Source organism: Trachurus trachurus (assembly GCF_905171665.1).
Source record: "Trachurus trachurus genome assembly, chromosome: 2".
NCBI classification, from domain to species: Eukaryota; Metazoa; Chordata; class Actinopteri; order Carangiformes; family Carangidae; genus Trachurus; species Trachurus trachurus.
Genome location: NC_139914.1, coordinates 13,146,724 through 13,174,163, shown reverse-complemented (window position 1 = coordinate 13,174,163; position 27,440 = coordinate 13,146,724). Strand labels below are relative to the sequence as shown.

At 41.4% G+C, this 27,440-nt stretch overlaps 1 protein-coding gene across 2 annotated transcripts; it reads right to left on the bottom strand.

Annotated features, from left to right (window-relative positions):
• Positions 1 to 23: 23 nt before the first annotated feature.
• LOC310998987 (poly(rC)-binding protein 3-like) lies at positions 24 to 14,027 on the bottom strand (the record flags this gene model as incomplete). 2 transcript variants are annotated; one of them, XM_083989267.1, is made up of 12 exons in its annotated part: positions 24 to 78; positions 1,008 to 1,177; positions 1,908 to 1,960; positions 2,906 to 2,981; positions 5,049 to 5,090; positions 7,861 to 8,004; positions 10,761 to 10,889; positions 11,751 to 11,882; positions 13,433 to 13,549; positions 13,647 to 13,679; positions 13,792 to 13,815; positions 13,953 to 14,027. In XM_083989267.1, 12 exons carry the CDS (start codon positions 14,025 to 14,027, stop codon positions 24 to 26), a joined length of 1,050 nt encoding a protein of 349 aa, XP_083845393.1. The 2 variants fall into 2 exon arrangements, with proteins under 2 accessions (XP_083845393.1, XP_083845394.1); XM_083989268.1 differs by having other exon boundaries at positions 2,906 to 2,984; positions 7,930 to 8,004.
• Positions 14,028 to 27,440: the final 13,413 nt, after the last annotated feature.

Here is a 27,440-nt window from a genome sequence, read left to right as displayed (position 1 = left end):
AACGGAGGAGCCAGTCAGGGATCTCAGGATGTGGTCATGGAAGATGGGTCGTTCCACATGGCCGCCACGTCTCTGAACCTACAGATAAAAGAAGTAGAGGATAGTTAAAGGGATAGTAGCATTTTTTTTTAAAAAAGTGGGGTTGTATGATCTACAAATAGCCCCTAAGTACTTTAATTGCAGTAGCAGACTCTCTGCACTGCTACTCTCTCTACACACTCCTATTTTCGTGGCCTAAAAGAGGTTTCACCTGAAAAAAAAATACACAGTTCCATTGTTCACTATAATATAATTTTTTCCAGCCCCTCAAAGTGCAGGAAAAACACAGTTTCTATTTGGACCGAACCAACTGCTGATCGGCGGGCGCTAACCCTGGGCGGAGGGATACGTGAGTTGGTTAGGTCCAAATAAAAACTGCAGTTTTCCTGCAGGTAAAACCTCTTTTAGGCCGTGAAAATAGGCCGTTTCTTTGGGTCTGTTCACAACACTGTATGTTGTAAATCTCTGGGCAGGGCTATTATGGGCTGGCGTTGCTAACGGGAGGAGTGCAGAGAGTCTTCTACTGCAATTAAAGTACTTAGGGGCTATTTGTAGATCATACAACCCCACTTTAAAAAAAATGCTACTATCCCTTTAACTCCAGATTTAGACAAGCATTTTTGTACTTTTTCTCTTTCAGTACAGTTAGAATTTGGCAAAACAAATAGTTCTGTTTGCCACCTCAACTTAACTTAATTTATCTCTACATTAAGAGCACTTTGTAATTAGCTGCTTTTTGCAATATTACATCACATCACAACAAATCAATATAGAGCTGTGCAGGGAATTAAAAAGCAGCAACATCAACAATAAGTTGAGGCAATGAAATATTAAAAAACGAGCAAAGATAAACGCCGACAGACGAGAGGTTTCCAGCTCATTAAGATAAGACAGCGGACGATGTGCGCGAGCGGCTAATTGGGCCATTTCAAAAACAGAAGCAGCACCGTGACAAACTCAACCCTGACCTTGCATTGATGAGGTACTGGGCCAGGCTGATGTTGGCGGGGGTCCCTGTGATGGTGATCTGGCGCTCCGATGACCCTTCCATGGCGTTAGCAATTTTGATCTGCGCCCCAGACATCTGACGGATCTCGTTGATTTTGGTTCCCTGGCGTCCGATTATGCAGCCTATTAGCTGGGAAGAAAATGGGGATTGCACTTAGGATGGCCAGGACGCATTAAACAGACATAAATACACACATCTCGAGCCCCGATTTGATGGGATGTGGATGAATGTGAGCATTGTCAGCTTTCGGCTATAACTTTAATTCTCCTTTTCTTGGCTCCAACCAGTCTTTTCCATTAAGGACATTCACTTTACGGGGCCAGATGCCTTTGGCTGTGTTTTTATCTTGGCTGTGGGAGGAAAAGGAGATCTCAATAGTTGCGGCTGAACTGCTGCTGTCACATTGAATCGCTGTAAACTTCAACAGGAAGCCATGTTAAAAGATAATAAACCACCGTTTTTGACATTGTGGTCCAACAATTCGAGCTTTGGTAGCAGTTTTTGCTGTTTTGGAGCCGATTTTATTTTGTGATTGAACCGATCAATGAAGAGTTCATTAATCTAATTCCTCATTAAACCGCCTCTAATATGAGGTCTGTAAATGTGCCTTCACTTTGAAAGAGCCGTTTTTCCTTTTTGGCAGTGGCTTTGACAAATTGGCACCAATGATCCAAACTGCTGAATAATATGTGTGGTGGTACATTTCTGCAGCAACAACAACAACAACACTCCTCTCAGTTTACAAAATGATACATCTTTCATTTTGACTCACGGCGTCATCTTAGGGATTGTTCAGAATTAATCTCTGTCAGGGAAAATGGAGGATTGGACGTTTTTTGCACGTGACAAATGTACTCACATCATTGGGAATGGTGAGTTCATGAGTACTGGCCTGGTTACTGGCATCCAGACCTGCTGCTGAACACAGGAAGCAGACAGAGAGGGAAGGGAGAGGACATAAAATAGAGTTTGGCACATTTAAGGAGCGAGGAACAATGATGAAGTGCAGTCCTGGAGGGTTTTTCTTTTCTTTTTCTTTCTTTTCTCATTCCCTGTCTATTGACCAGTGGCATCTGTGTCACTGGGAAGTCTGGCTCAGCACAGAGCCAAGCCTATACTCTAGAAAGATAAAACACACATCCACTGGCTGTTTAAATCTCTAAGTGAGAAAAAGGAAACAATCTGAAGCGGCTGCACTGCAAAAACTCAACATCTTTCCAAGAATATTTGTCTTATTTCTTGTCAAAATGTCTCATTTCTAGTCAAAACTAATCTCTTTCCACTTAAAATAAGACTCATCACCTAAAAATTTACTTATTTTTAGATAATTTTCACTTGTTTCAAACAAATTTTCACTTGAAATAAGTAGAAAAATCTGCCAGTGAAAGCAAGTTTTCTGTGCTTGTAATAAGAAAGAAAAACTTGATCCACTGTCAGATTTTTCTACTTATTTCAAGTGAAAATCTGCTTGAAAGAAGTAAAAAGTGTCTAAAAACAAGCTACTTTGTGATGAGTCTTATTTTAAGTAGAATGAGATTTGTTTTGACTAGAAATAAGACAAATATTCCTGGTAAGATTTTGAGTTTTTGCAGTGTGAGTCGTTTAAAAAAAAAAAAAAGAAGGACGCTAACGGGGGGGAAAACAAGAGAAACCTCAACACCAACAAGAGCAGACCACCAGCAGGCCATGAGAACGACGAGAAGAAGAAGCAGAAAAAGAGAAAGGACAGAGACAGGAAAAGAAGAGAAAGAGAGAAAAAAAGGAGGAAGAGAATGTGTTTGTCTCTACAGGTAAAAACGAAGAGAAGGAGCTTTGGTAAAGAGGGTGGTGGTGGTGGTCGTGTAGGTGGGTACGTACCGGGGAAGGCAGGGGTGGTCTGTCCGAGGGGGGTAAAGGGGGTTTGCTGCATAGCCAACTGGTGGAGCTTGCTCAACTGCTGAGGGGGGGAGGAGGAGGACAGCAGAGCTATGAGGTCATCGTTAAGAAACGCACTCAAACACACGCTCGTACACACACACACACACACACGCACACGTACAGGTGTGTTTCCGAAATATGCTACAAGAGTAAAAGAGAGGATCTGAGGAGAAGTAACAACACAGACAGGTGAAGGACGAAGACCCAGAGAGAGAGAGATAGAGAGAAGAGGACAGAAGAGGAGAAGGAGCTCATAGAGGACTTGGCCTGAGACTGGGTGTGATGTGATGCTTGTTAACAAATTACTGTAACTAAACTGCACAGTGAAGACTCTTTTTATCTTATTAGAGCAGATCAGGGCCGTTGTATAGGGGAGAAAGGTGATGATCATTCTAGGGTCCCAGCGCCCAGTGGGGCCCATAAAAAACCCCAGTAGTCTAATCTTTGTATGACTGAATTATTCTGCGTAAGACCCTGACTAATACTCATAGTACACTGTAAAAACTCAACATCTTTCTAAGAATATTTGTCTTATTTCTTGTCCAAATGTCTCATTTCTAGTAAAAACTAATCTCTTTTCCACTTAAAATAAGACTCATCACCTTAAAAATGAACTTGTTTTTAGATAATTTTCACTTAAATTCACAATAAATAGAAAAATCTGCCAGTGAAAGTAAGTTTTTTGTGTTTGTAATAAGAAAAACTTGCTCCACTATCAGATTTTTTCTACTTATTCCAAGTGAAAATATGCTTGAAAGAAGTAAAAAGTGTCTAAAAACAAGCTACTTTTAATATGATGTGTCTTTATTTTAAGTAGAATGACATTTGTTTTGACTAGAAATGACATTTTGACTAGAAATAAGAGGAATATTCTTGCTAAGAATCAGTGTCAATCAGTGTCAGGAGAAGGTTTTTAAAACTAATTCACCACAGTAAAGATGTGAATAAAGAGTATTGTCTAAGGCAGTGGTTCTCAACGTGGGGTCCGGGGACCCCTAGGGGTCCTTGGGAGATCTGAAGGGGGTCCCCAATTTATTTCTTGAAAATGTACCACTTTTTTCTGGAAGTTTTTTTTTTTAATTTTACCACTTTTTCTAGATTTTTTTTTTTACTTTTTTGTTTTAGAAATTTTACCACTTTTTTCTAGAAAATTTTTACTTTCTTATTTTGAACTTTTTTTTTTACGAGAAATTTTACCACTTTTTTCTAGAAGTTTTTTTTTTTAATTTTACCACTTTTTCTAGATTTTTTAAAAAACTTTTTTGTTTTAGAAATGTTACCACTTTTTTCTAGAAAATTTTTCCTTTTCATTTTGAAAATTCTTTACGAGAAATTTTACCACTTTTTTTTAAAGAACCTTTTTTTTTTTTTTTAGTTTTTACTTTTTTTTAGAGAATTTTTACCACTTCTTCCTAGAAATGTTTAAATGTTTTTGGAGGAATTGGACCACTTTTTTCCAGAAATTTCTCTATAATATTTCCAAAAATTCATTGGCCCTAATTTAAAAGTATAAAAAAGTAATGTTCTTCAGTCTCAGAACAAATATTTGTGTATTTCTGGTGTTTACTTCTAAATTTGGTCCAATGGGGGTCCGTGGTCTAATTTGTGTCAATTTAGGGGTCCTTGATGTACAAAAGGTTGAGAACCACTGGTCTAAGGAGATGAAGACTAATCTTTAAAGACTCTTAAATCTGACTCTTTAATCCATAGTCTCTGTTTTCTTCTGGTTCTGCTCTTAAATAAAAAGTCTTTTTTTTTTGTCATTTCAGATGCTGTAGAAATGAAAACCCCAGTGCATGCTGGGATATGGTCGATCGATGTCGGGTCTGGAGACGAAGGGAAACCACCCGCCGCCGCCAGGCCAAGCCCCATGAGGTTTAACTTCCAGACAGAGAAGTCAGAAGAGTTAGAGAAGCTACAGGAAATACATATCAGAAAAAATAAAAATCTGTATTAATATTAACAATTAATATTAATAAGTAAAGGAGCAGAGAGAGCAAGAAGAGCCTGCAACTCAAAGAGAGAGATGAGAGAGAGATTTGTAGGTGCAGTGTGTGGACTGCCTCATGGGGTTAGCACTCACATCTGGATGAGGGATGGCGTACTGTCCTTGAATGGTATAAGCCTGCAAACACGAGGAGAAGAGCTTATTGTTATCTCGTTACGTCATCGCAGCAACAACACAAAAAATACTGGCTTCCAATCAAACACAGGCTGAATTAAATCAAGTTTTAACACTGAAAAATCACAATAACTGACATTTCTACAACTTAAACTGGGATAGTAGCATTTTTTTTAAAAGTGGGGTTGTATGATCTACAAATAGCCCCTAAGTACTTTAATTGCAGTAGAAGACTCTCTGCACTCCTCCCGTTAGCAACGCCAGCCCATAATAGCCCTGCCCAGAGATTTACAACATACAGTGTTGTGAACGGACCCAAAGAAACGGCCTATTTTCGCGGCCTTAAAGAGGTTTTACCTGGGAAAAAAAACACAGTTCCATTGTTCACTATAATATAATTTTTTCCAGCCCTTCAAAGTGCAGGAAAAACACAGTTTTTATTTGGACCTAACCAACTCACGTATCCCTCCGCCCAGGGTTAGCGCCCGCCGATCAGCAGTTGGTTAGGTCCAAATAAAAACTGTGTTTTTCCTGCACTTTGAAGGGCTGGAAAAAATTATATTATAGCGAACAATGGAACTGTGTATTTTTTTTTCAGGTAAAACCTCTTTTAGGCCACGAAAATAGGCCGTTTCTTTCAACACTGTATGTTGTAAATCTCTGGGCAGGGCTATTATGGGCTGGCGTTGCTAACGGGAGGAGTGCAGAGAGTCTTCTACTGCAATTAAAGTACTTAGGGGCTATTTGTAGATCATACAACCCCACTTTAAAAAAAAAAAAATGCTACTATCCCTTTAACCAGCTGTTTTTTTTTCATAAACATAATACAACACAGTCATGCACTATTATATAGACTCCCTGTCATACTGTTCTCCTGCTATTCATCAATCAGATCCAGTTGAACTAAATCAATAAGGGAGGACGCAGACAGTGGGGAGGCAACAGGGAGGGTGTGGAGGGGGGGAAACCAGAGGAGGGTCCCTGAGAGGAGGAATGTGATGTGACCTATTGGATGTGTCGTTTATAGAGGCCACAGAGGTCAGAACTGGGCTAAATTCAGACGTCCAGAGTCAGAATGAGATCGTCTCAGAGGAATCGAGCAGTTTTTGGGGTAAAAAACAAATGATGATCCACTGATTTAAATATTTTCTTGTGTTTCTGCATGTAAAAAATCTAAATGTTTGATTTTTTACTGCAAAAGCATCAGATTCCCTGTTTATTTAACAGAATAATTAGTATATTTCATTATATTATGTGATTTTATCTATGATTGTCTCTATATCTCAAAATCGGCAGCTTAGTTTCCAAATAAAATAATAAGATAGATATGATAATATTAGATTATCTAAGAAAATATCAATCTCCTGTCATTCTCCTCCAGTCCACTAGGTGTCCCTACTGAGTTTTCCTTCACCTGAGTCACCCACCTGTCCACACAGGCTGCAGCCAATCACCAGCTTGCTTCCCTACCTCTGTCACCATGGGAAGTAACTTTAGCCCTGCTGCAGACATCTACAGAGGTTATTATGGGTAAGTTTGCAAACATTATGACCTTTGAAACATTATTTTCCTTTTAGTATGTGCAAAGGAAAATGCATTTTCTTGTATTTATTGTATTTTTGATTATTTTCTAGTCTGTAGTTTGATGTTTTCTCCTCCTTCTCTAAATGGAAATGTGTTTACCTCTGCTGGTCCATAATATAAACAGTCTGTGGAGATAAATACTCATAAATATTCACTTCATTAGCTAAATTCAGGGTGTTTTGTCTTTGCCTGCTCAGGTTAAACACGGTGTCCTGCTGATGGAGAACACTGGGATCTCTGCACTGGCCCCGTTCTCATCAATTAAAAGGTAAGTTGGCCGATTCCCCAACAAACAGCTTGATGCAGACTTAAAGGACAATTCCGGGCAAATTCAACTCGGGGTGTATGTTCCTAACATTTTAGGTCTAAAAGAAGGAATCTGAAGATTAGATAGATAAAAGATAAAACTAGAGAGAGACTTTGAATTAGATCTAGTTTTACAAACATGTCGGCTTGCTTGAAGTAAATAAACTTCTGGGTGCATGTTTGAGTCGCCATCTGACGCTGTCTGTGGAAAAAAATTGCAGCTTTGAGGGATGGAAACAGCCTGCAAATCTTCAGATTCCTTCTTTTAGACCTAAAATGTTAGGAAAATAGGGCTGGGACGATATGCTTTTCTCCCGATTCGTTTCTTCTACGATTTTTTGGATGGCGATTCGATTTAAATTGCGATTCTACTACGATATTGCCGATTCTCTCGATTTTTAGTCTTTAGCATTTTTAACATTTATCTGCACACAAATACTGTAGGAGCCTATAAATTAACATACTCCATTATAAAGTGAACTTAAACCCTTTTCAAAACCTGGACTCTCTGTATGTAAAAAAGGCGAACAAATGCACATTACACAATATTAAAAAAAATGTTAAAAAAATAATAATAAAACATAAAAAATCGATTTAAAAATCGTCAAAAAAGATATCGCAATATTTTTGTGAATTGTTTTTTTCTCCCACCCCTATAGGACAATACACCCCCGAGTTGAATTTGCCCGGGAATTGTCCTTTAAAGACTTCTGTCACTTATCCCAGTTCTGCACTAAGTGGCTGGAGGTGATGGATGACGGTGAGGGATGGGGGCACAGTAAACAGCAGTGATGGAGGGGGGGGGGTCATGCTAGTCGAGGGGCGGAGGGGGGGAAGGGCGAGGGAGTGAGGAAGAGTGAGTAAAACCTGGTGCGACACTAACAGGCAGTGGCTGGTGCTGCAGTAAGAGGCTGAGGTTGGCTGTGGACGCCCCCAGTGGGTCTGCTCTTACCTGGCCACCTGAAAAAATGACAGGGGTGGAGGCAGGCTTGGGGCGGTAGGGGATGGTGGCACCTTTCGGTGGGGACTGAGGAGAGCAAAGGAGGAGAGAGTGAGGGACAGAAGAAGGGGTGAGAGTGTTAGAGCAGAAAGAAAGAAGAAAAGGAACAGAAAGAGAGAAAGAAAGAAAGAAGTCGCATAAAGTGAGACCAGCAGGGACAGTGCCTGAGGGAAGACGGCCTGTGACACTCAAAACAAAAGTGCTCTTCACTTCACTGTGTGTTCATGCCGACAGAAAATGTCCAAAATCGTGGTTCAGTGCACAACTAAACTCGGATTTACCTGCAACATCACTTTCAACTGGATAATGATGACTCAACACACTGCAGTTTATATACTAGCATCTATTCAAATCCACAGTGTAGAGACTTACACTCATCATGTCACATATCTCCTAGCATCCATGGTTGGTGCCATCATGAAGGCCCAATGTTGGAGAACTGGCTGTGCAGATTTAAGTTAAAATTAATGGTGCATGAAAAATAGACACAACTATGTATGTGTATGTGTAGTGTATGTGTAGCGCTTTGATATGAAGCAGTAACCCAGTGGTGACATTGATCTACAAGCTCACAGTGAGTCTGAGTCTTTCTCCCATGTGAGGAACTAGAGCCAAACAGGGACAACGCAGCCAGGGCCGTTGCTAGGAATTCTGGGCCCCCTTAAAGAATACTAAAGTGGGCCCCTCCCCCTAACTTTTCCTTTTTTTTTTCTTAGACTACGTATGTATTATCGTTTTTTATTTAGCCTTCTTTGTTTTGATGCTAATGCAGCATTACACTGCAAAAACTCAAGTATCTTACCAAGAATATTTGTCTTATTTCTGGTCAAAATGTCATTTCTAGTCAAAACAAATCTCATTCTACTTAAAATAAGACTCATCATATTAAAAGTAGCTTGTTTTTAGACACTTTTTACTTCTTTCAAGCAGATTTTCACTTGGAATAAGTAGAAAAAATCTGATTTTCCTTCCTTATTACAAGCACAAAAAACTTACTTTCACTGGCAGATTTTTCTATTTATTGTGAATTTAAGTGAAAATGATCTAAAAACAAGTTAATTTGTAGGTAATGAGTCTTATTTTAAGTGGAAAGAGATTAGTTTTGACTAGAAATGAGACATTTGGACAAGAAATAAGACAAATATTCTTGGAAAGATGTTGAGTTTTTAAATCAGTCATATAAAGATTAGACTACTGGGGTTTTTTATGGGCCCCACTGGGCGCTGGGCCCCGAGAGTTATCATCACCTTTCTCCCCTATACAACGGCCCTGAACGCAGCTCTCCAGAGGTCAGGAACAGCAAAATAAGCACCTTGTGTTATCGATCTCATAGAGGAGGGGGGGTATTTTTATTTACAATCAATGGCTTGACAAATCTGCCGACATGTTTTGGCATTAAGCGTGTGGAGCGGCAGCTGTGAGCTCACGTCGGGCGGTCACCGATCAACAGACTGGAGCGGGGAACAGCGCATTGTAAATAAATAAAACCCCGGTGATTATTTTATTATTTGTGACCACAGAGAGCCGACGTTTCCTGACATGTTTCACCACAGGAGAGCAGTTAGCAACACAATCTGTGCCATATACTGTATTTGTTAAGCTACTGGACAAGGGGAATGTAAAAGTGTTAGCAGTACAGTGATGGGAAGATTTGCATATTACTTATAATAATAAATCAAACGGGAGTGAATCGATAGTAGCAGAAAATAACACAAGAATAAACCATCAGAGAGTCGTCAATACAGTAAATCAGACTCATAACTGTGTTAAAAATCATATTTGACTGTGTAATATATATTCAGTTATTAGCTTTAATAAAGTTAACATATAGCTCCTGCTGATTTAAAGGGATAGTTCACCCGAAAATTCAAATTTCACTCATTACAGTATCTACTCACCCTCATGTCGACTAAGAGCTGTGAGAAGTTTCAGAGTCCACAGAGTTTTCACAGTCCTTCCGCTACAAACAAGCTTAAAATATAGACTTATTTAATTTTTTTCGGAACAATTTCTCATGTCGGGGCTTCAATACAAGAGGGACATTACAGACGAGCACTATGGAGGTATTTGGATGTTTTTTGGTGTGTCTTTTTGGACGAAAGAAAAGTGAGCTCCATTCACAACCATTATATGGACAAATACTGCTTCGCGGACCCCCCCGTAACTCAGAGAAGCCACGGAGGACTCTGAAAATTCTCACAGCTCTTAGTCGACATGAGGGTGAGTAGATGATGAGTGAAATTCAGGGTTCTTAGGGATCCTTAAAAAGTCTTAAAAGGCATTGAATTCATTAATCTAAAAACAAGGCCTTAATTGGCATTAAAATGTCTTAAATCAATTTTTCAAAAGTCTTAAAAATGTTAACACATAGTAAGTGGTATTTTATGGTTGTAATTAATTTTTATGCATTTATTTTGAAAGGACAGCTGGAAAGAGACACAATCCAATGTTCATGTAGCAGTCACTTTACCTTGGATCACATAGGAAAGTGGGTAAAATTGTCCCTAACCCTATGTAATTGATGAGGTGTTTTTTTTTTTCTCTCTGTATTTGTGTTTATTATGAAGTCGGTCTTAAATTTCATTTCAAGTGGCTTTAAAAAAGTCTTAAAAAGTCTTAAATTTATCTTGGCTTAAGCTGTAGGAACCCTGGAAATATGAATTTTGGGTGAACTATCCCTTTAAAAGAGAAATCGTACTGTTTTCTTCTGTATTCCCAGTATGTCGTTTATTATTGTCACTGTTAACTATGTTTCCTCTGTTTTGTCTTTATCTATACTGTACCTCCAGCATCACCACACATATCTGTTTGACACACTGGATGATGGCCTCGGGGGCCCCTGAGATGGTCACCGCTCTCTCCGTGGAGTTGGGGAGCATGTCGCCCGCAACCTGGACCTGCGCCCCCGTGGACTAGAGGTGAGAAAAAAACGTACGAAAACACAAAAAAACGATGAGCAGAGCGATTTCCATCCCACTTCCCCGTTTAATCAACTTCAGTCAGAGTTAGAGATGAGGCAGCAGAATAATCTCCAGGCTTTATATTACACTCTGCAGGATTATGCTGCACTTCAAGCTTTAATAGAAACTATATGAATACGTGTGGGATTTAGAAAGATTACATGGAGAATAATTGTGGTTATACCATTAATAAACTTATAAATATAATTAATTAAAGGGATAGTTCACTCATAATTGAAATTTCTCTCCTCATTATCTCCTCCCCCTCATGTGGACTAAGGGCTGGGAGAAGTTTCAGAGTCCTCCGTGGCTTCTCTGAGTTACAGGGGGTCTCGGCGTAGCAGTGCATGTCCATATAACGGATGCAAATGGATACCAGCTGTCTTCGTAACAAAAAGACACACCAAAAAACATCCAAATACCTCCATGCTGCTCGTATGTAATGTCCGTCTTGTATTGAAGCTTCTGCTACAAAACAAGCTTGAAACATAGACTTATGTAATTTTTTTCGGGACAATTTCGCATTTCGGGGCTTCAATACAAGACGGACATTACATACGAGCAGCATGGAGGTATTTGGATGTTTTTTGGTGTGTCTTTTTGTTACGAAGACAGTTGGTATCCATTTGCAACCGTCATATGGACATGCACTGCTACGCCGAGACCCCCTGTAACTCAGAGAAGCCACGGAGGACTCTGAAACTTCTCCCAGCCCTTAGTCCACAATACATGAGGGTGAGTAGATAATTTCTATTTTGGGTGAACTATCCCTTTAATTCTCAGTCCAAGACAGGTGTGTGTTGATACTCTTACCTCTCTCATCTCTTTGATTTTGGAGCCTCCTTTGCCGATGAGGGAGCCACACTGGCTGGCCGGCACAACGAGCCTCAGGGTTACAGGGGGTTTACTGGTGGCCGGACTGTTGCTCATGGAGTTGATTATATCCTGAGGGGCGGGGGGAAGCAGAGAGCAGGGTTTTATCAGTTTTATAGTGTAAATATTATGGATGTAATATACATTTATATTTGCTGAACTACATTTATCATTTGCAGGCAGTGTGTGCAGCTTTTTCATTATGTTTACTTTATTTTAAACGCACATCAGCAGTGAAATGGAGCAAATTATTGTACATATCTGGATTCATCCCTTACTTTTCATTTCAGTGCAACTTCATGCAAATAATGACAAACTTTGTAGATTTATGTGGTGAAAAGTAAACACATTGCATTTCTTAAACATTAATCCACACTTATTTTTAGTTTCATGAAGACAGAATGAAATAGTGAAGCATTAATTATTCCATGTGCGGTTGGGGTTCTGTTTATTCCCCTCAGCCTCGGCTCATGCATATTCATTTCTTTGCGCCAGGTTAATGTGTAGTGTCTCGGTCCAGCTCGTAAAACGTCCAGTTTAAACACGGCACTGGCCCTTTTCCAAAAAGGTGCTGCAAGGTTGGATCAGCACATTTCTGTCCTACAGTACGTAACTGGGCCAAGTCTGCTTTGTATTCCATTTAGAAATGAGTCAGGTACAGTAGCTACACCACTGGTGGGGAAATAAGTTATTATTCTAGTCATTTTTCATCTAAAAGTACCAAACTTTATTTCTTATTTCATTATTCTTGAATGCAGCTTTTCAAATGTGAGGATTTGCTACTTTTTCCTTCAGTTAGTTTGAATTAAAATAATTAATTTTGAGGTTTAGAGGTTTGGAAATAAGCAGGAATCACAGTGTGGTGTTACTACTGTAGTTCTGTTTATATATAGGCCTCATATATAGTGGATTAAACCAGGGCCGTTGCTAGGAATTCTGGGCCCCCTTAAAGAATACTAAAGTGGGCCCCTCCCCCTAACTTTTCCTTTTTTTTTCTTAGACTACGTATGTATTATCGTTTTTTATTTAACCTTCTTTGTTTTGATGCTAATGCAGCATTACACTGCAAAAACTCAAGTATCTTAGCAAGAGTATTTGTCTTATTTCTAGTCAAAATGTCATTTCTAGTCAAAACAAATCTCATTCTACTTAAAATAAGACTCATCATATTAAAAGTAGCTTGTTTTTAGACACTTTTTACTTCTTTCAAGCAGATTTTCACTTGGAATAAGTAGAAAAAATCTGATAGTGGAACAAGTTTTTCTTCCTTATTACAAGCACAAAAAACTTACTTTCACTGGCAGATTTTTCTATTTATTGTGAATTTAAGTGAAAATGATATTAAAAAAAGTTATTTTTTAGGTGATGAGTCTTATTTGAAGTGGAAAGAGATTAGTTTTGACTAGAAATTAGACATTTGGACAAGAAATAAGACAAATATTCTTGGAAAGATGTTGAGTTTTTACAGTGTACTATGAGTATTAGTCAGGGTCTTACGCAGAATAAATCAGTCATACAAAGATTAGACTACTGGGGGTTTTTATGGGCCCCACTGGGCGCTGGGCCCCTAGAGTTATCATCACCTTTCTCCCCTATACAACGGCCCTGGATTAAACTAGTACCTCCTCAAACTTGTAGGCGATCATGGCAAAGGCCTTGAAAATGGCATCTGTCGGCCCGGTGATGGTGACTATCCTTTCAGGGCAGTTCCCCTCTGAGATGTTGATACGGGCACCGCTCTAAAAAGGACAAAACAACATATGATTAAAAGACAAAAACAGTTTTGAGGACTGCTAAAAGAGTGAGAGATTTGTTTTCGGGAAAAGTTAAACTCACGTCTTCGCGCATTTTCTTCACAGTCTCTCCTTTCTGGAAGCAAAAGAAAAGAAAAGGAACAGTGTTGAGATGCTTGGTGTGTTTCCTACAGGCATTATGATGCTTTACATGGTCTGTTTGCTGTGCAGGTGATAAAGATAAATACCTTTCCTATGATGCTTCCAACCTCCTGCAGAAACACAATACAACAATATCATTAGTTGTATTTTTTGCCACGGGGACCGTTTTCTTTTTGTGACAGATAATTATGAGAAAGAAAGTTATAGAATAGGAAATTGAATCTCTGTTTGTCTGTTTGTTTGTTACCTTGCCGTGCATCAGCAGCCTGATGGTGAGGGTCACATTCAGTCCACCTTCTGATTGGACCTTGATGGGCTCCATGTCGGGATTGGATGTGGAGGAATGAGGGGCGTGGTCACGAGAGAGAGGAGTTCAAGGGCCAACGCGAGTGTGATGGTGGAGTCGGCCAACCGGTCACCTGACAGGTACAAAGTAAGAAACATAATAAATAAACAAACACATAAAGAATCAGCTGATTAAAGGGATAGTAGCATTTTTTTTAAAAGTGGGGTTGTATGATCTACAAATAGCCCCTAAGTACTTTAATTGCAGTAGAAGACTCTCTGCACTCCTCCCGTTAGCAACGCCAGCCCATAATAGCCCTGCCCAGAGATTTACAACATACATTGTTGTGAACAGACCCAAAGAAACGGCCTATTTTCACGGCCTAAAAGAGGTTTTACCTGAAAAAAAATACACAGTTCCATTGTTCACTATAATATAATTTTTTCCAGCCCTTCAAAGTGCAGGAAAAACACAGTTTTTATTTGGACCTAACCAACTCACGTATCCCTCCGCCCAGGGTTAGCACCCGCCGATCAGCAGTTGGTTAGGTCCAAATAAAACTGTGTTTTTCCTGCACTTTGAGGGGCTGGAAAAAAAAATATTATAGTGAACAATGGAACTGTGTATTTTTTTTTCAGGTAAAACCTCTTTTAGGCCGTGAAAATAGGCCGTTTCTTTGGGTCTGTTCACAAGAATATATGTTGTACTGTAAATCTCTGGGCAGGGCTATTATGGGCTGGCGTTGCTAACGGGAGGAGTGCAGAGAGTCTTCTACTGCAATTAAAGTACTTAGGGGCTATTTGTAGATCATACAACCCCACTTTAAAAAAATGCTACTATCCCTTTAATATTAGTGTATCTATATATATATATAATATTAAAAAGCACATAAAGTGTCTTATTCTGTGTTGATCTGTTATTCCCTCTGCTGTCTGTGCTGTTTGTTCCTGCTAAGTCTTTACACAGATTATGAATCTACTCTCATCCATAAAAATAAAAAAAAAAGTTCAGTGATTCTGTGAAACAGCTGGACTCTGTAGTTTTTAGCGAACAAGCGGGGAGCAAAACCTGGATTTGTTCAGGCATTAATCCTCATTTAGAGAAACAGGGTGGGTGGGCGGTGTGTGTGTGTCAGTGTGTTCTCATCTCGTTGTTAGTACGTAAATGAATATCAAATGTGAGCAAATGTAGATTTTATTGAGAGCTGAGGAGTGTTTTAGTCACAGAAAGAGGGAGATAAAGGGGTTAATAAGGGCGCAGCGTTTGATTTGTGCCCCGAGGGCGGAAAAGAAAATATGATAATCTGTCTGTAATAATGATTAATATACACAAACACTTCCTTTTCTGCTGTGATGCAACGCACGCACGTTCGCCACAGGAATGTAGGTCAGCATATGTCACCTCAGTCACGAGATGAGCCATCCGACGTTGAACAAGCGCTGTATTTATTTTTATCAAGCCCCTTTCAGCTGGAACCCCTCTAAATTCTGCCTGACAAGTGATGTAATGAGTCGCGGCGATGCCTCAGAGCGGACACAAGAGGGCGCTGCAGCCTGCAGTCTGACTCCAGAACAGTGGATCAGACCACGGGGATTTAAACGTGGCTCAAGAAGATGAGAAATATCACAGAATGTAAATGACTGTGACTCATTTTCTATAACTGATAACACTCTGTTATACTGGAGGAATCACGCTGATAGTAGGAAACTGCACTGACTCCGTTTATTAAGCTTCAATAATGATTTTGGCTCATAAGCTCCTTAATTAATGTAAATAAAATATTCAGATTTTAATTAAATTAGCCGGCGACTGTTTGAAGCAGCATTTAAAAGCATTCATTTAAGGAATTTATGTTATAAACGTCCTGTTTTTGCTCTGTTACATGCAAATACAGATGTAAACCGTCATTAAAGAGCAATAACATTAAAACAGTGGTGGATATTTCATATTATTTAGCTCAAAAAGCACATTAAAATGTCACATTTAATGCAAAGCTGCATGTTTGTACATTTTGCATTTGATAAAATGATTAAACTTATGCAGGGAAACATGCAAACGACTCCATATCTGATGAATAACATATAATTTTCTCTTTACATATCAGCCTTGCAGCCTGGTGAAGGGTGACGTGTGGACAGAGAAGCTCCTGAAGCGTCTGACCTTGACTGAAGAGACAGGACAGGTAATGTCACCGTCTGCCAATCAGAGTCATTGTTGCTATGTGAAAATGGAAAAAAAGATATCTGCTGTCTCCCTCATCACCTCTGTTCCCTGTGCAACTGTTAATTTGCAGCTGCATGGTAAGAAATAAGAGTATTTCAAAACTCTGACATGATTAAAATGAATTCAGCTCATTAGGCAGCAAATTATAACTCGACCTGCTGTGTGCGTTTAATTAGAAAAGATGAACGTTTCCAGGCTGCTCAGTTCACAGGATGCAGTGGTGAATGAACGGTTCAGTGCAGGTTTATCAGCTTGTTTGACCTTGTTGTCACCGTGTCGAGATATAAATCTGTCAGTGCGTGGGTCAGTGTGAGACAGGTGATGGTGGTTTAATGGTCTGAACTGGGCCAGTGTGGCTGCTGCTGCTGCCTCAAAACAAGACTAAACCATCCAGCGAATGCTTTGATAAAACAAAAAGATGATGCAAGTTTGTGAACAATCTCCTTTGGCTTTGAAGAGTGGGAGCTTCTTTTCCTCCAGTGTATTTTCTACAAGAATGGATGGATATATAAAAGCCGAGGGCGAGAAAAGCAGGAAATCCTCACACCAAAGACGCCTCGATCGGAGGTTCAGTCACGTTTTTGTCAAAATAGTTTCCCCTTTTTTGTTCATTGATCGGAAAATAGAATAAAAGTGTACAAATAATAAGCGGACGACAACTTCCAGAAATGCCAGAAGAGTTGTTTTAGTCTTCAATCTGACCAACAGTCCAAAAAACAAAACAAAACCTAAGTGAAAACCATCAAAAATTCATATTTACAAGGTTGTGAACAAAGGTTTTGTTTTTTGTTCCATTCATCTGTGAAAACACTGAGCATGTTTTATTCATTTATTCATTTTATACATAATGAAACTTGTAATTGTTAATATTTCAGTTTAAGTTGCTATAAAATGACTAAGGAATGTAAATAGAGTATCTTTCTGTGTCATTATACGTCGAATATGTATAATATTGGGCCAAAAATGAACCCACAGCTGATCAGTTTCATGTCGCTCCACTAATATATCAATCAGTTCATCATTAAATCTCCTGCAGGAACTTGTTGTGAGTTCATGGTTTTAAACTGGACGCACACGTCACGTATGTTGGAAAAGGAATCCGCCGGGCCTCTAATCTACGCTGCATGCAGAGGCAGAGCTGAGGGATGTGCTGGTCTGAGGCCAGCGGAGGTTGGAGAGATAAGGGGACAGGGATTCTGTTGCCAGCTGTCTCTCCAATCTCCCAGAGGAGACCAGATTACATAAAAAGCCTTAATCCGGGTTTAAGACCCAAGCCAGCGGTGTAGGTCCTCTCCAGGGGCAGGATGGAGAGGAGGGGGGGGGGGGCAGGGGAATAAATGAAAAAAAACCTCCTAAGATTGACGATTGCGATTCAAACTAACATGGATGTTGGACGGCTCAGTGTTAGGACGACAAACTGAAGCAGAGAGGAAGTGACTCACTCCACAGACTTGTATCTGGAAGTTAGAATCACATCTTATTCTGGATGTTGCTGCTTCCTGTGAAACCACACTGCAAAAACTCTACATCTTTCCAAGAATATTTGTCTTATTTCTTGTCAAAATGTCTCATTTCTAGTCAAAACTAATCTCTTTCCACTTAAAATAAGACTCGTCACCTAAAAATTAACTTATTTTTAGATAATTTTCACTTGTTTCAAACTAATTTTCACTTGAAATAAGTAGAAAAATCTGCCAGTGAAAGCAAGTGCTTGTAATAAGAAAGAAAAACTTGATCCACTGTCAGATTTTTCTACTTATTTCAAGTGAAAATCAGCTTGAAAGAAGTAAAAAGTGTCTAAAAACAAGCTACTTTTTATGTGATGAGTCTTATTTTAAGTAGAATGAGATTTGTTTCGACTAGAAATTACATTTTGACTGGAAATGAGACAAATATTCCTGGTAAGATTTTGAGTTTTTGCAGTGCACCTTCCTTCTCTGCACTGCGGCCCCTAAAAAACCTCCTCAAAGAGCCTCGGCCCCCGTGATTAAGACTCTGGGAGACTCTGCCGTAGATTTAGGTCAACAAATACGAGTGTGTGTGTCGGACCTCGGAGACGATCGAGGTCAGCGTTAAGAGCCACCGCGTTTTTCAATAGTCGTCCGTCCTCCCAGACTGTATTTTGCTCATGCATCCTGTAGCATAATAGAATTAGGTCAAGGCCCCGTGAATCATTTGCCCCAATGGGCTAAAACCTTCCAGCAGAGAGAAAAAAAAAAAGAGGCCGTTTTTTTGATTTCTGCAAATAATTTCTGCAAAGAATCTTCACAGCTTAAAGAATAATCATGTTTTGGGTTTGCAGTCCAGTCCTTCCAGGCTCTGCGGCCGCTCTGTGATCGTTTCAGACAGGTCGGACGTGCGTCAACGCTGTAATTTCCCCCTCTCTCTCTCTCTCTCTCTCTCGTGTCTCTTTGTTAATCAGGCAGGAAGTTGGGGAAGGGGGAACGAGAAACACAAGCGGAGGGGATGGCAGGGAATTTTTCATGACATCTGATGGGGAAAGTGGGTCATGCTCGGTGTTGCAGCGCTGCTAGCCTCCTCCTCTATGGCGGCTATTGAATTAATCACGCTTTACGCTCGGCTGGACAACGCAGTGCACAAAATGGCTCCCCCACCTCCACCCTCGCCTCCCATCTCTCCCTGCGTCTGCTCGCCGCTCGCCACAGAAAAGACTTGTGCATTTGCTCTCAGAGAACTTGAATCCGAGGTCTCTCCTCTTTTTTTTTTTTCTTCCTTCATCCTTTTCTGTGCAGCTAACAATGAGGAGATGCTGCTCTTATGCAGAGCCACCGGTGTGTGAATGATGGGTAAACACAGGCCGATGGATGAAAGAGAGGCAGATATCTGTCATGTCAAAGAAGATTTTTAAAGATGCTTTATTTCACATCTTATTTTTTAGAGTGCAGGCGTGGAAAATAGAAGTATTGATGATGCTCTCTTGACTCTTGCAGATATGGAGACATCTCATCACAGCACTAAACTGAACTCCACTCTCTGTGAACTCCAGTTAAAGTGACCATCAACTCCGCTCTCCTCTGAGCTGGAGAGGTGAGTTAAAATGTGAAAACGCTGCAGCGAATCAAAGATAAAAGAACGGTTTCTCTTCCAGGAGCTTTTAAAGGAAAAGGAAATAGATTTTAATCCCAATGAATTGAGCTCTAAGCCATTTTTATAGGTTGTACTGTAGCTGAAACCTAAAGCAGCCACAGAAAACACCCAAATCTAGGTTAATGAATTCAGAAGCTGTTGCTGTTTTGAATTTAAAGCAGTAAACGACAGATAAAGTCACTGTCACCTCCGCGCTGTGTATGAGTTGTGTTATTTTATTCATGGATTCACACTCTGGGGCCTTTTGCAAATACATCTGCTGCTCAAGCTGAGCATCCGTTTTTTTTTTGTTTTTTTTGACACATCGGGAACTGAAAACTACAAATATTTGATCGTTTTATTCTGATGATCACAAAATGCGAACATATCCTCATTACAGACGACGTCGAGGAACCTGAAAAAATAACGTACAAGAGAAGGAAAAGGCATTTTTAAATAGAACTGAGCAGTGACGTTTCTTAAAATAACTTGTGCTGCAGTTACTGTCGATAAACCGACAGAGAGAGAGAAAGAGGGAGCTGAGATCACGTAAGGAAAATCATTAAATGGATGGCCTGCAGTCTAATCTAGGCCAAAGCTCCTGTCATCTGTTCATCCTAATCCACGTATCTACAGATATGTCATTATGACGTTTTGATATAAAACCCTTCGTCACCGTTCAGCTCTGTGCTGCACAACGACGAGGAGGGTTTTTAATTCGTAGGATAACGAATCTAAAGTGACCGGGGTCTTTCATTCTCTTTAGGAAATCGTGTTGTTGTGCCGTTTTAAAACGAGCGACGTTGCATGAAAACCGCTGGAGAATGTGACATAAGAGTGTGAACCCAGGAGATTAACTGGTCGCCTGGTTGGTTTTGACTTCCCTGGTGTTGTGTGATGAGAGTCACAATCAGAAGTAAAAGAGGAGAAGACCAGTGCATGAATATTTCCTGTCCCAACTCAGTTCCACTGTGTCTCGTGTCCTCGCCTGAGCTCTTTGACCTTTACAGCTTTTTACTTTTCCCAGATCTCTGTTTTATCCACTGTGGCTTTTAAAAAACCGACACGTGTAGCAACTAATTAACCTCCCGCTGCAGCTTAAAGAGGCTTTTATGTTTAGTGTTGGGAGTTTTTACTCGCGGTGACAGTCGTCGAATTAAATGTTGAGTTTTTAAAGCTCAGTTTGATTTAAATGCGGAGCAACGAAAGGTCAGATGGAAGGTGAGATAGCACAGTTAAAAATCGTAATTATTATGCTTCTGCCTTTGTTCAGAGGCTTTTTAATATTCATCAGTGTTTCTCTGCAAACACAAAGCTTCTTTCCCACTAAAGAAATGAAGCGAAACTTGAAAAGATCCCCCCTGGTCTCTGACTGAACCATCAGCGTGGGCGTCTCACTGCAGCTTCTCCAGTTCCAGGCTACCATGACATCACCTTGGTTTTGTTCATCATTTCCTGGCATTTTCAGCTGCAGCATTAGTTGTGTATATTTGCACCACAGCTTCCCTATTTGTATTTCATGGTAAGTGCAGCATGCAGCAGAACTGAACTGCAGATGTTTGCAGATGCTGAAATGAAAATCTGGCATCTGATCCAGTCGAGCAAGAAAACAGGTTTATTGTTGTTGTAATGCGGCCAATATGTTGTTGTGTTGTGCTCCAATTAAGGGTGATGAGCGTGCATACAGAGAGGGGGGGGGGTGACCTGGTTGATGCATATGTTGTATCTGTTTGTAGCATCTCAGCTCTGCACGGGCCGACCTCAACCTCAACCTCTCACTTTGTGGGATAAAACGTCGGATACAAAGTTTCTGACAGGCCGAGCAAGAGGGATGGAGAGTCTGAGGAGCAAAGGGGGGGAGGAAGGGGGGGGGGGGGGGGGGGGGGGGGGTGATAAATAATTGGTTGACGGTCTCTCCTGTCAGGAGGAGTAGCTGTAGGCAGATCAAGTAGAAAGCAGCAGAGAGGAGTTCCACTGAGGTTCTTCCTGCTCCTCAGTTTGCTGGTATATGAGCAGCTCTTGTCTCGTCAGGCGCAGGCTTTTGTTGTATGTGGCGCGGCGGAGCGGGAGCGGGAGGGGGAGGGGGGGTAGGGGGGTGGGGGGTGCAAGCATTCGGCCCTCTTCCTATACGCCCGCTATGACAGTGCTCTCAAGAGCTGTCAGGCCGCATCAGCAGCCCAGCGTCCTGATCGCTCAGCCTAAATCACAATCAAAAACTGTGTGTGCCACCACAACCAGTCGACTCAGAGGAAGCAACAAGCCGAGAGAGGACGACGACACCGGGACCAACTAGCGCCAAGTCGCTTTTAAAGAAGAAGTGGAGAGGACTGCGTGTTCGGCTTCAAATAGTCCCAGAGTGGGAGGGGCGGGGGCAGAGGAGGAGGAGGGGAGGGGAAGGGAAGGAGGGGAGGGGAAGGGGGGGTTCCAGTGAGCTTTACAGTGCAGGCACACCATGTTGTGCGCCGTGAAACGCAGCGCTAAGAGCCCCAGCGTTAAGTCGGCCATTTTAGATTTGCCACAATTTGTAATGTGAGATCACCGCTTGTCACAAAGTCATGGCTTCCCTACGTGTGTGTGTGCTCGGCGCGGGTGGTGGGGGTGGGGGGTGGGGGGGCTCGCGCCGAGCACTCGTGGCTACAATCGGCTCCAAAGTAGCAGCAGCAGCCCCCTTCACTTCCCTGACATCTGCCCTCCTGCCCTTCACACCCCGTTTTAGCATCGTAAGAACAAGACTTTCACTCTTGAGCAAACAAAGGGAGTTCTTCCTCTTCATCAAGTCAAACGCAGCGTTTAGCTTCTGAGCTAATGACGAATGACGTTTTTGGTCTATGACGAGCCGAGGATAAGGCCATCATCAGCAGCGCTAATATCAGCCTGACGATAATTGGAATAACGATCTCATCTCGGGGATGTATCAATTCCACTGACGATCACGTTGCGTTACCGTCCCCGCAGTGGAAAAAGGTCAGCCAGCCTGGCATCCTAGCGCTCATTTATTTCATCCTCCACATTCGTCACTAATTCTCCAACAATAAAATCGCTCACGCTTTAATAAATTTGACCCAAGACAATGGAGGAAAAAAACCAAACAATGGTAAATCAAGAGCGGAGAGCTGCGAGCGAAGTCGACTGACCGGAAAATGGACCATTCTCCGTTGGGGAAAACCAAAATATTTCCGCCCTGCATGCCGTCACCGCTGAGGGTAACTTCTGAAAATGTGAACTTGATCCTCTTGGGATTATTAGATAACGAGTCAATAATAATAAGTCGTGCCGTGGCGTGTCACAGCTCATTATCAGGATAATGATTATTCTTGACTGCGGAGAAGTTATCAAGTTAATTAATTATTGATGTTGATGTTGCCCCAACTCTGCACTCGCCGCTCGGCCCTGGAATCCAAGCGCAAGTTTGGATGCTTTCGGAAGTCGGGAAACCATCAGAGATCGTCCCATCCCTTCCCCTCCAAATGTTAATAAAAATAAATCATGCATTTCAATAGAAGCATCCTATGGGATGCTTCTATTGAAATGCATGATTTAGATTTAGAGAACAGAACAGAGCACACCTTGCCCTATAGGTTTCACCAAACCAGCCTCCCTCCATAAGAGCCATAAAAAGAGAGTTTACCTTTATGGAAGCGCAGGACACAGCAGATGATGACCACTTGGAGCGTTGCAAGATTAAAAAATCGCAAAGGGAAAATATTTTTTTTTCCCCTCTTCCTTTTGCTCTGCCCAGGACAAACCGTGCGTCCCTATTGGTCCAAACCACCAAGTCACATGAGCGACCACGGGAACACGTGACACCCCCAACCTCCCCCCTTCCAACCTTCTCGAATTTATATGATGGAAGGAAACGGACTGGCAGGCGTCCTCGGTCGGTTTTTAGCCACCGTGGTGCGATGCTGATGCTCTGTTTGCCGTACTGTTTGGTGTCAAGTGTAAATAGGCCGTATGATGAGGCGTAATCTGGGTGACCATCACATATACCCCACCCACCCCCCAACCCCGACCCCAACCAAACCCCGACATCCTCCCTCCTTTTCCACTGCTGCAACAAACAAAAGGGGGGCATTGCATTGCCCAGTGAGGCAGGCGGGCATCGTGGGGGCAATGTCTGGGGGATGAGGTGGCCTGGATCGGGACTGTAGCCCAAGGGGAGGGTCGAGCACCCCCCAACTCCACGAGCTGTTTGTCTTTGTCATTGCTTACACCGATTGACAGAAGAATAACCCGACAGAATTCTGCTTTTTGAGTGTTTTCTCCAACACTCGGGACAGTTGAGGAACTTTTTTTGGGGGCTCGATGCGTCTCAGAGAAGTAGAGGTCAAACCAAACCAAAAACCAAACCAAAAACCACAACATTTGGTCGTGCACACACAAGCTCCAAGCAGTGCACAAACACACCACCACCGTGACATGCATATCCTCTCCGGCCCCCTCTGTTCCTCTGCTTTTTAATCTCTCTCCGAGTGTGTGTGTGTGTGTGCAGACTTAGAATTACAGAGCTTTGGAGGCATCCCATCCCATCCAGATTTTCCAATCCAGCACAAATCCAGCCCTCATGTCAGATGGACAGTTGTGCGAGGCTTAATCTGACATTATTAGGGTTGGGACGGCAGCAGAGCGTTTAAGGGAGCTGCCAGCGGAGAGCAAACAGTGGGGTTATACCAGTCTGGATTAGGGGCAACGCACACAATGAGGAACGTGCTTCACCTCATTGTCAGTTGTTTTCATTTAGCACAGATGCTCTCCATGCAAAACACAACAACATAAAGGCTTGTTTGTACCTACGCAACACAAAATGCAATACAAAACCATGCCCTTACCTACCAACCCGACTGTAAAATGGCCCATGGGATAAACTACAAATAGAGCATTAAATTTGCTCCACATTGAATCATAAGAGGCAAAAGAAGAGGGTGTGGGGTAAAAACCAAACCCCCACCTCTGCTTTGTATTCAAACCGTTCAAAAACACCAAAAAACCAGGAGAGATGGTGGCTGCAGATAAAAACTAGTCTTGTATAATTGTGTAAAGTCTAATCTTTGGGAAACAGCACGTAATCTGTAAAGAGCTACGTGGTAGAGCTGCGTTTACAGGCCATAATAAGGCATAGAAATGGAAAACTGAAGTCATACATGTAGATAATTATCTGACAGTATCTGTGAGGTTAAACAAACGTCTTACCGGTGAAGTTGTGGGGAAGCTCCTGACCAGGAGAGAAGAGGTGCAGCCTGGGAGTTTAAAGACCAAGATGGCAGGTTACGGGCACACTGGGGGGCTGCGGCTGCTCCCGGGGTCCTATAAGTTGACTCACCACCCCCCCGACCCTCCGCCCATGGCCTGCAGCAAGGTGATGCCCCCCCACCCCGCCCCCTCATGTCCTCATAGACACCCAGCACTCCTATCAGGGTGCCAGGGACCTAATGGAGGCAGAAGGGCGTGAAGGAGAGAGTGAGGGAGATCACAGCGACGGGTCAATCTCCCTGATTGTTGACGAGTGGCGACAAAAGGGGGCCGGGGCCCACAACACCCCCCCACAACACCCCACCAAGTTGAAAAATTTAACTTTTGAATGTTATTATTAAATCAGCACCCATTGTTTATTGAGGATCCCCATTAGCCAAACGCACAAACGCCAGGCTAGTCTTCCTGCATGGGGTCCTTTTCCAGAAAAAAAAAGTTCTCAAAATGATAACACACTGCAAAAACTCAAAATCTTTCCAAGAATATTTGTCTTATTTCTTGTCAAAATGTCTCATTTCTAGTCAAAACTAATCTCTTTCCACTTAAAATAAGACTCATCACCTAAAAATTAACTTGTTTTTAGATCATTTTCACTTGTTTCAAACACATTTTCACTTGAAATAAGTAGAAAAATCTGCCAGTGAAAGCAAGTTTTTTTTGTGCTTGTTATAAGAAAGAAAAACTTGCTCCACTATCAGATTTTTCTACTTATTTTAAGTGAAAATCTGCTTGAAAGAAGTAAAAAGTGTCAAAAAACAAGCTACTTTTTGTGTGATGAGTCTTATTTTAATTATAATGAGATTGTTTTGACTAGAAATAAGACAAATGTTCTTGGTAAGATTCTGTGTTTTTGCAGTGCATGAAAGATTAACTCTTGAGTCTAAAAAGTGACTTTACATGTTTCTTAAATGCTTTTTTTTTTTACTGGGAATAGTCCTAATATTTAAATGAAGAGTATTCCATAACGAAATGCCTCTATATACAACAGTGTTTTTAATTGAATTAGTTCTTGGTTGTGGTAATGCCCATTGAGGAAGAGGAGGGGCCAACTGAGCATCGCACATGGAGTCGCTGGTTTGTGGCAAAAATAGAAAGTAGAAAAGTGTTGGAGGATCCTCGGTGGTTTAATAATAAGCTCATAAACATTTTTCTATACGTTTTATGTATAAATTATAGGAATAAAATAGTTTTTTATTCGTGGAAAAGTGAAGTCGATTACATGAGTAAAAGAGAGTGAGAGCAGGAGAGTGTCTGTATTGGCTACGAGCTGTTTCTGCCCCACTTTCCCTCTGTGATCAATGCTGGTTTTCCATGAGTAACAGCGAACACACAACTACTGACGGTCAGATAACTGGACTACAGCCAGTTCAGTGTCTGTCACCACAGACTGGAACGGTTTACAACAACGGCTCGGTCTTATTTATGAGGAACCACGTCAGAAAAACTCAATAAATGACCTCAGAAGTTAAACGTCGGTGAACTCCGGTGATCTTCTCTGGGCCTCCGACACATTTATTGCTCTTAATTAACTTGTACGCTGATGATAATAAGTTTCTGATTCCAGCTCCTTTGTCCCTGAGGCATCAATTTCTACATTTAAGTTAAAGATTTGATTAAAGTCCAACTCCATTTTTAATTTCCATGTTAAAGGGATAGTTGACTCATTATCTCCTCCCCCTCATGTGGACTAAGGGCTGGGAGAAGTTTCAGAGTCCTCCGTGGCTTCTCTGAGTTACAGGGGGTCTCGGCATAGCAGTGCATGTCCATATAACGGTTGCAAATGGATACCAACTGTCTTCGTAACAAAAAGACACACCAAAAAACATCCAAATACCTCCATGCTGCTCGTATGTAATGTCTGTCTTGTATTGAAGCCCCGAAATCTTTTGCTTCTCGAAGCTCCTCTTCCCAGTTCCCAGTTCAATTTGACGAATCGTCAAGAGGAGCTTTGAGAAGCTTCTGCTACAAAACAAGCTTGAAATATAGACTTATTGAATTTTTTCTGGGACAATTTCGCATTTCTGGGCTTCAATACAAGACGGACATTACATACGAGCAGCATGGAGGTATTTGGATGTTTTTTGGTGTGTCTTTTTGTTACGAAGACAGTTGGTATCCATTTGCAACCGTTATATGGACATGCACTGCTACGCCGAGACCCCCTGTAACTCAGAGAAGCCACGGAGGACTGAAACTTCTCCCAGCCCTTAGTCCACATGAGGGTGAGTAGATAATGAGTGAAATTTCAATTTTCGGTGAACTATCCCTTTAAAGCAGAAGTAAGGTTAATGTTTGTGTTAATCTAAGTCTTAAATAGTTATATCTTCCGACAGCAATCACTTCTATAGAGTGTTTGGACTGAAACACGGGTCTGTCAGTCACTCTGCTCTGCTCTGAGCCCAGGAGAAAACTTTCCTTGTATCCTACAACCTTTATCCAATGAGGAGAGAGAACGGCATAAAGGGGCAGTCCTCTCTGTGTGTGCAGCCAAGAGATGCGCGTGAATGTGGTGATGTAGGGACGAGGGTGGGGACTGCTAACTCCATCTGCTGACAAGAAGTTAGCCAAAACCACCGGATCGCTTACTTCTGTTTTAACTATTTGATGCAGGTACTCTTTATTTATTCCTATTATTTCAGTATTTAATCTCCGTGTTGGTCTCCATAGACAAACCTGAGTGTTGGATAGCCCTGTTTCTATCTTCATCTTTGTAACACCTGAGATGTTGGCTAGAAGTTATTTTCTTGTCCAGAGACTGAAGGATGTCTTCAATATTTCATTCAGCTTGAAAAATACCATCCCCAAAAAAGAAAGAATAAAAGAATACCTGTTCTTTTTGTCTCTGAGGTGGAAACACTTTGGGCTCCAGATGTGAAGTGATGACTCAAA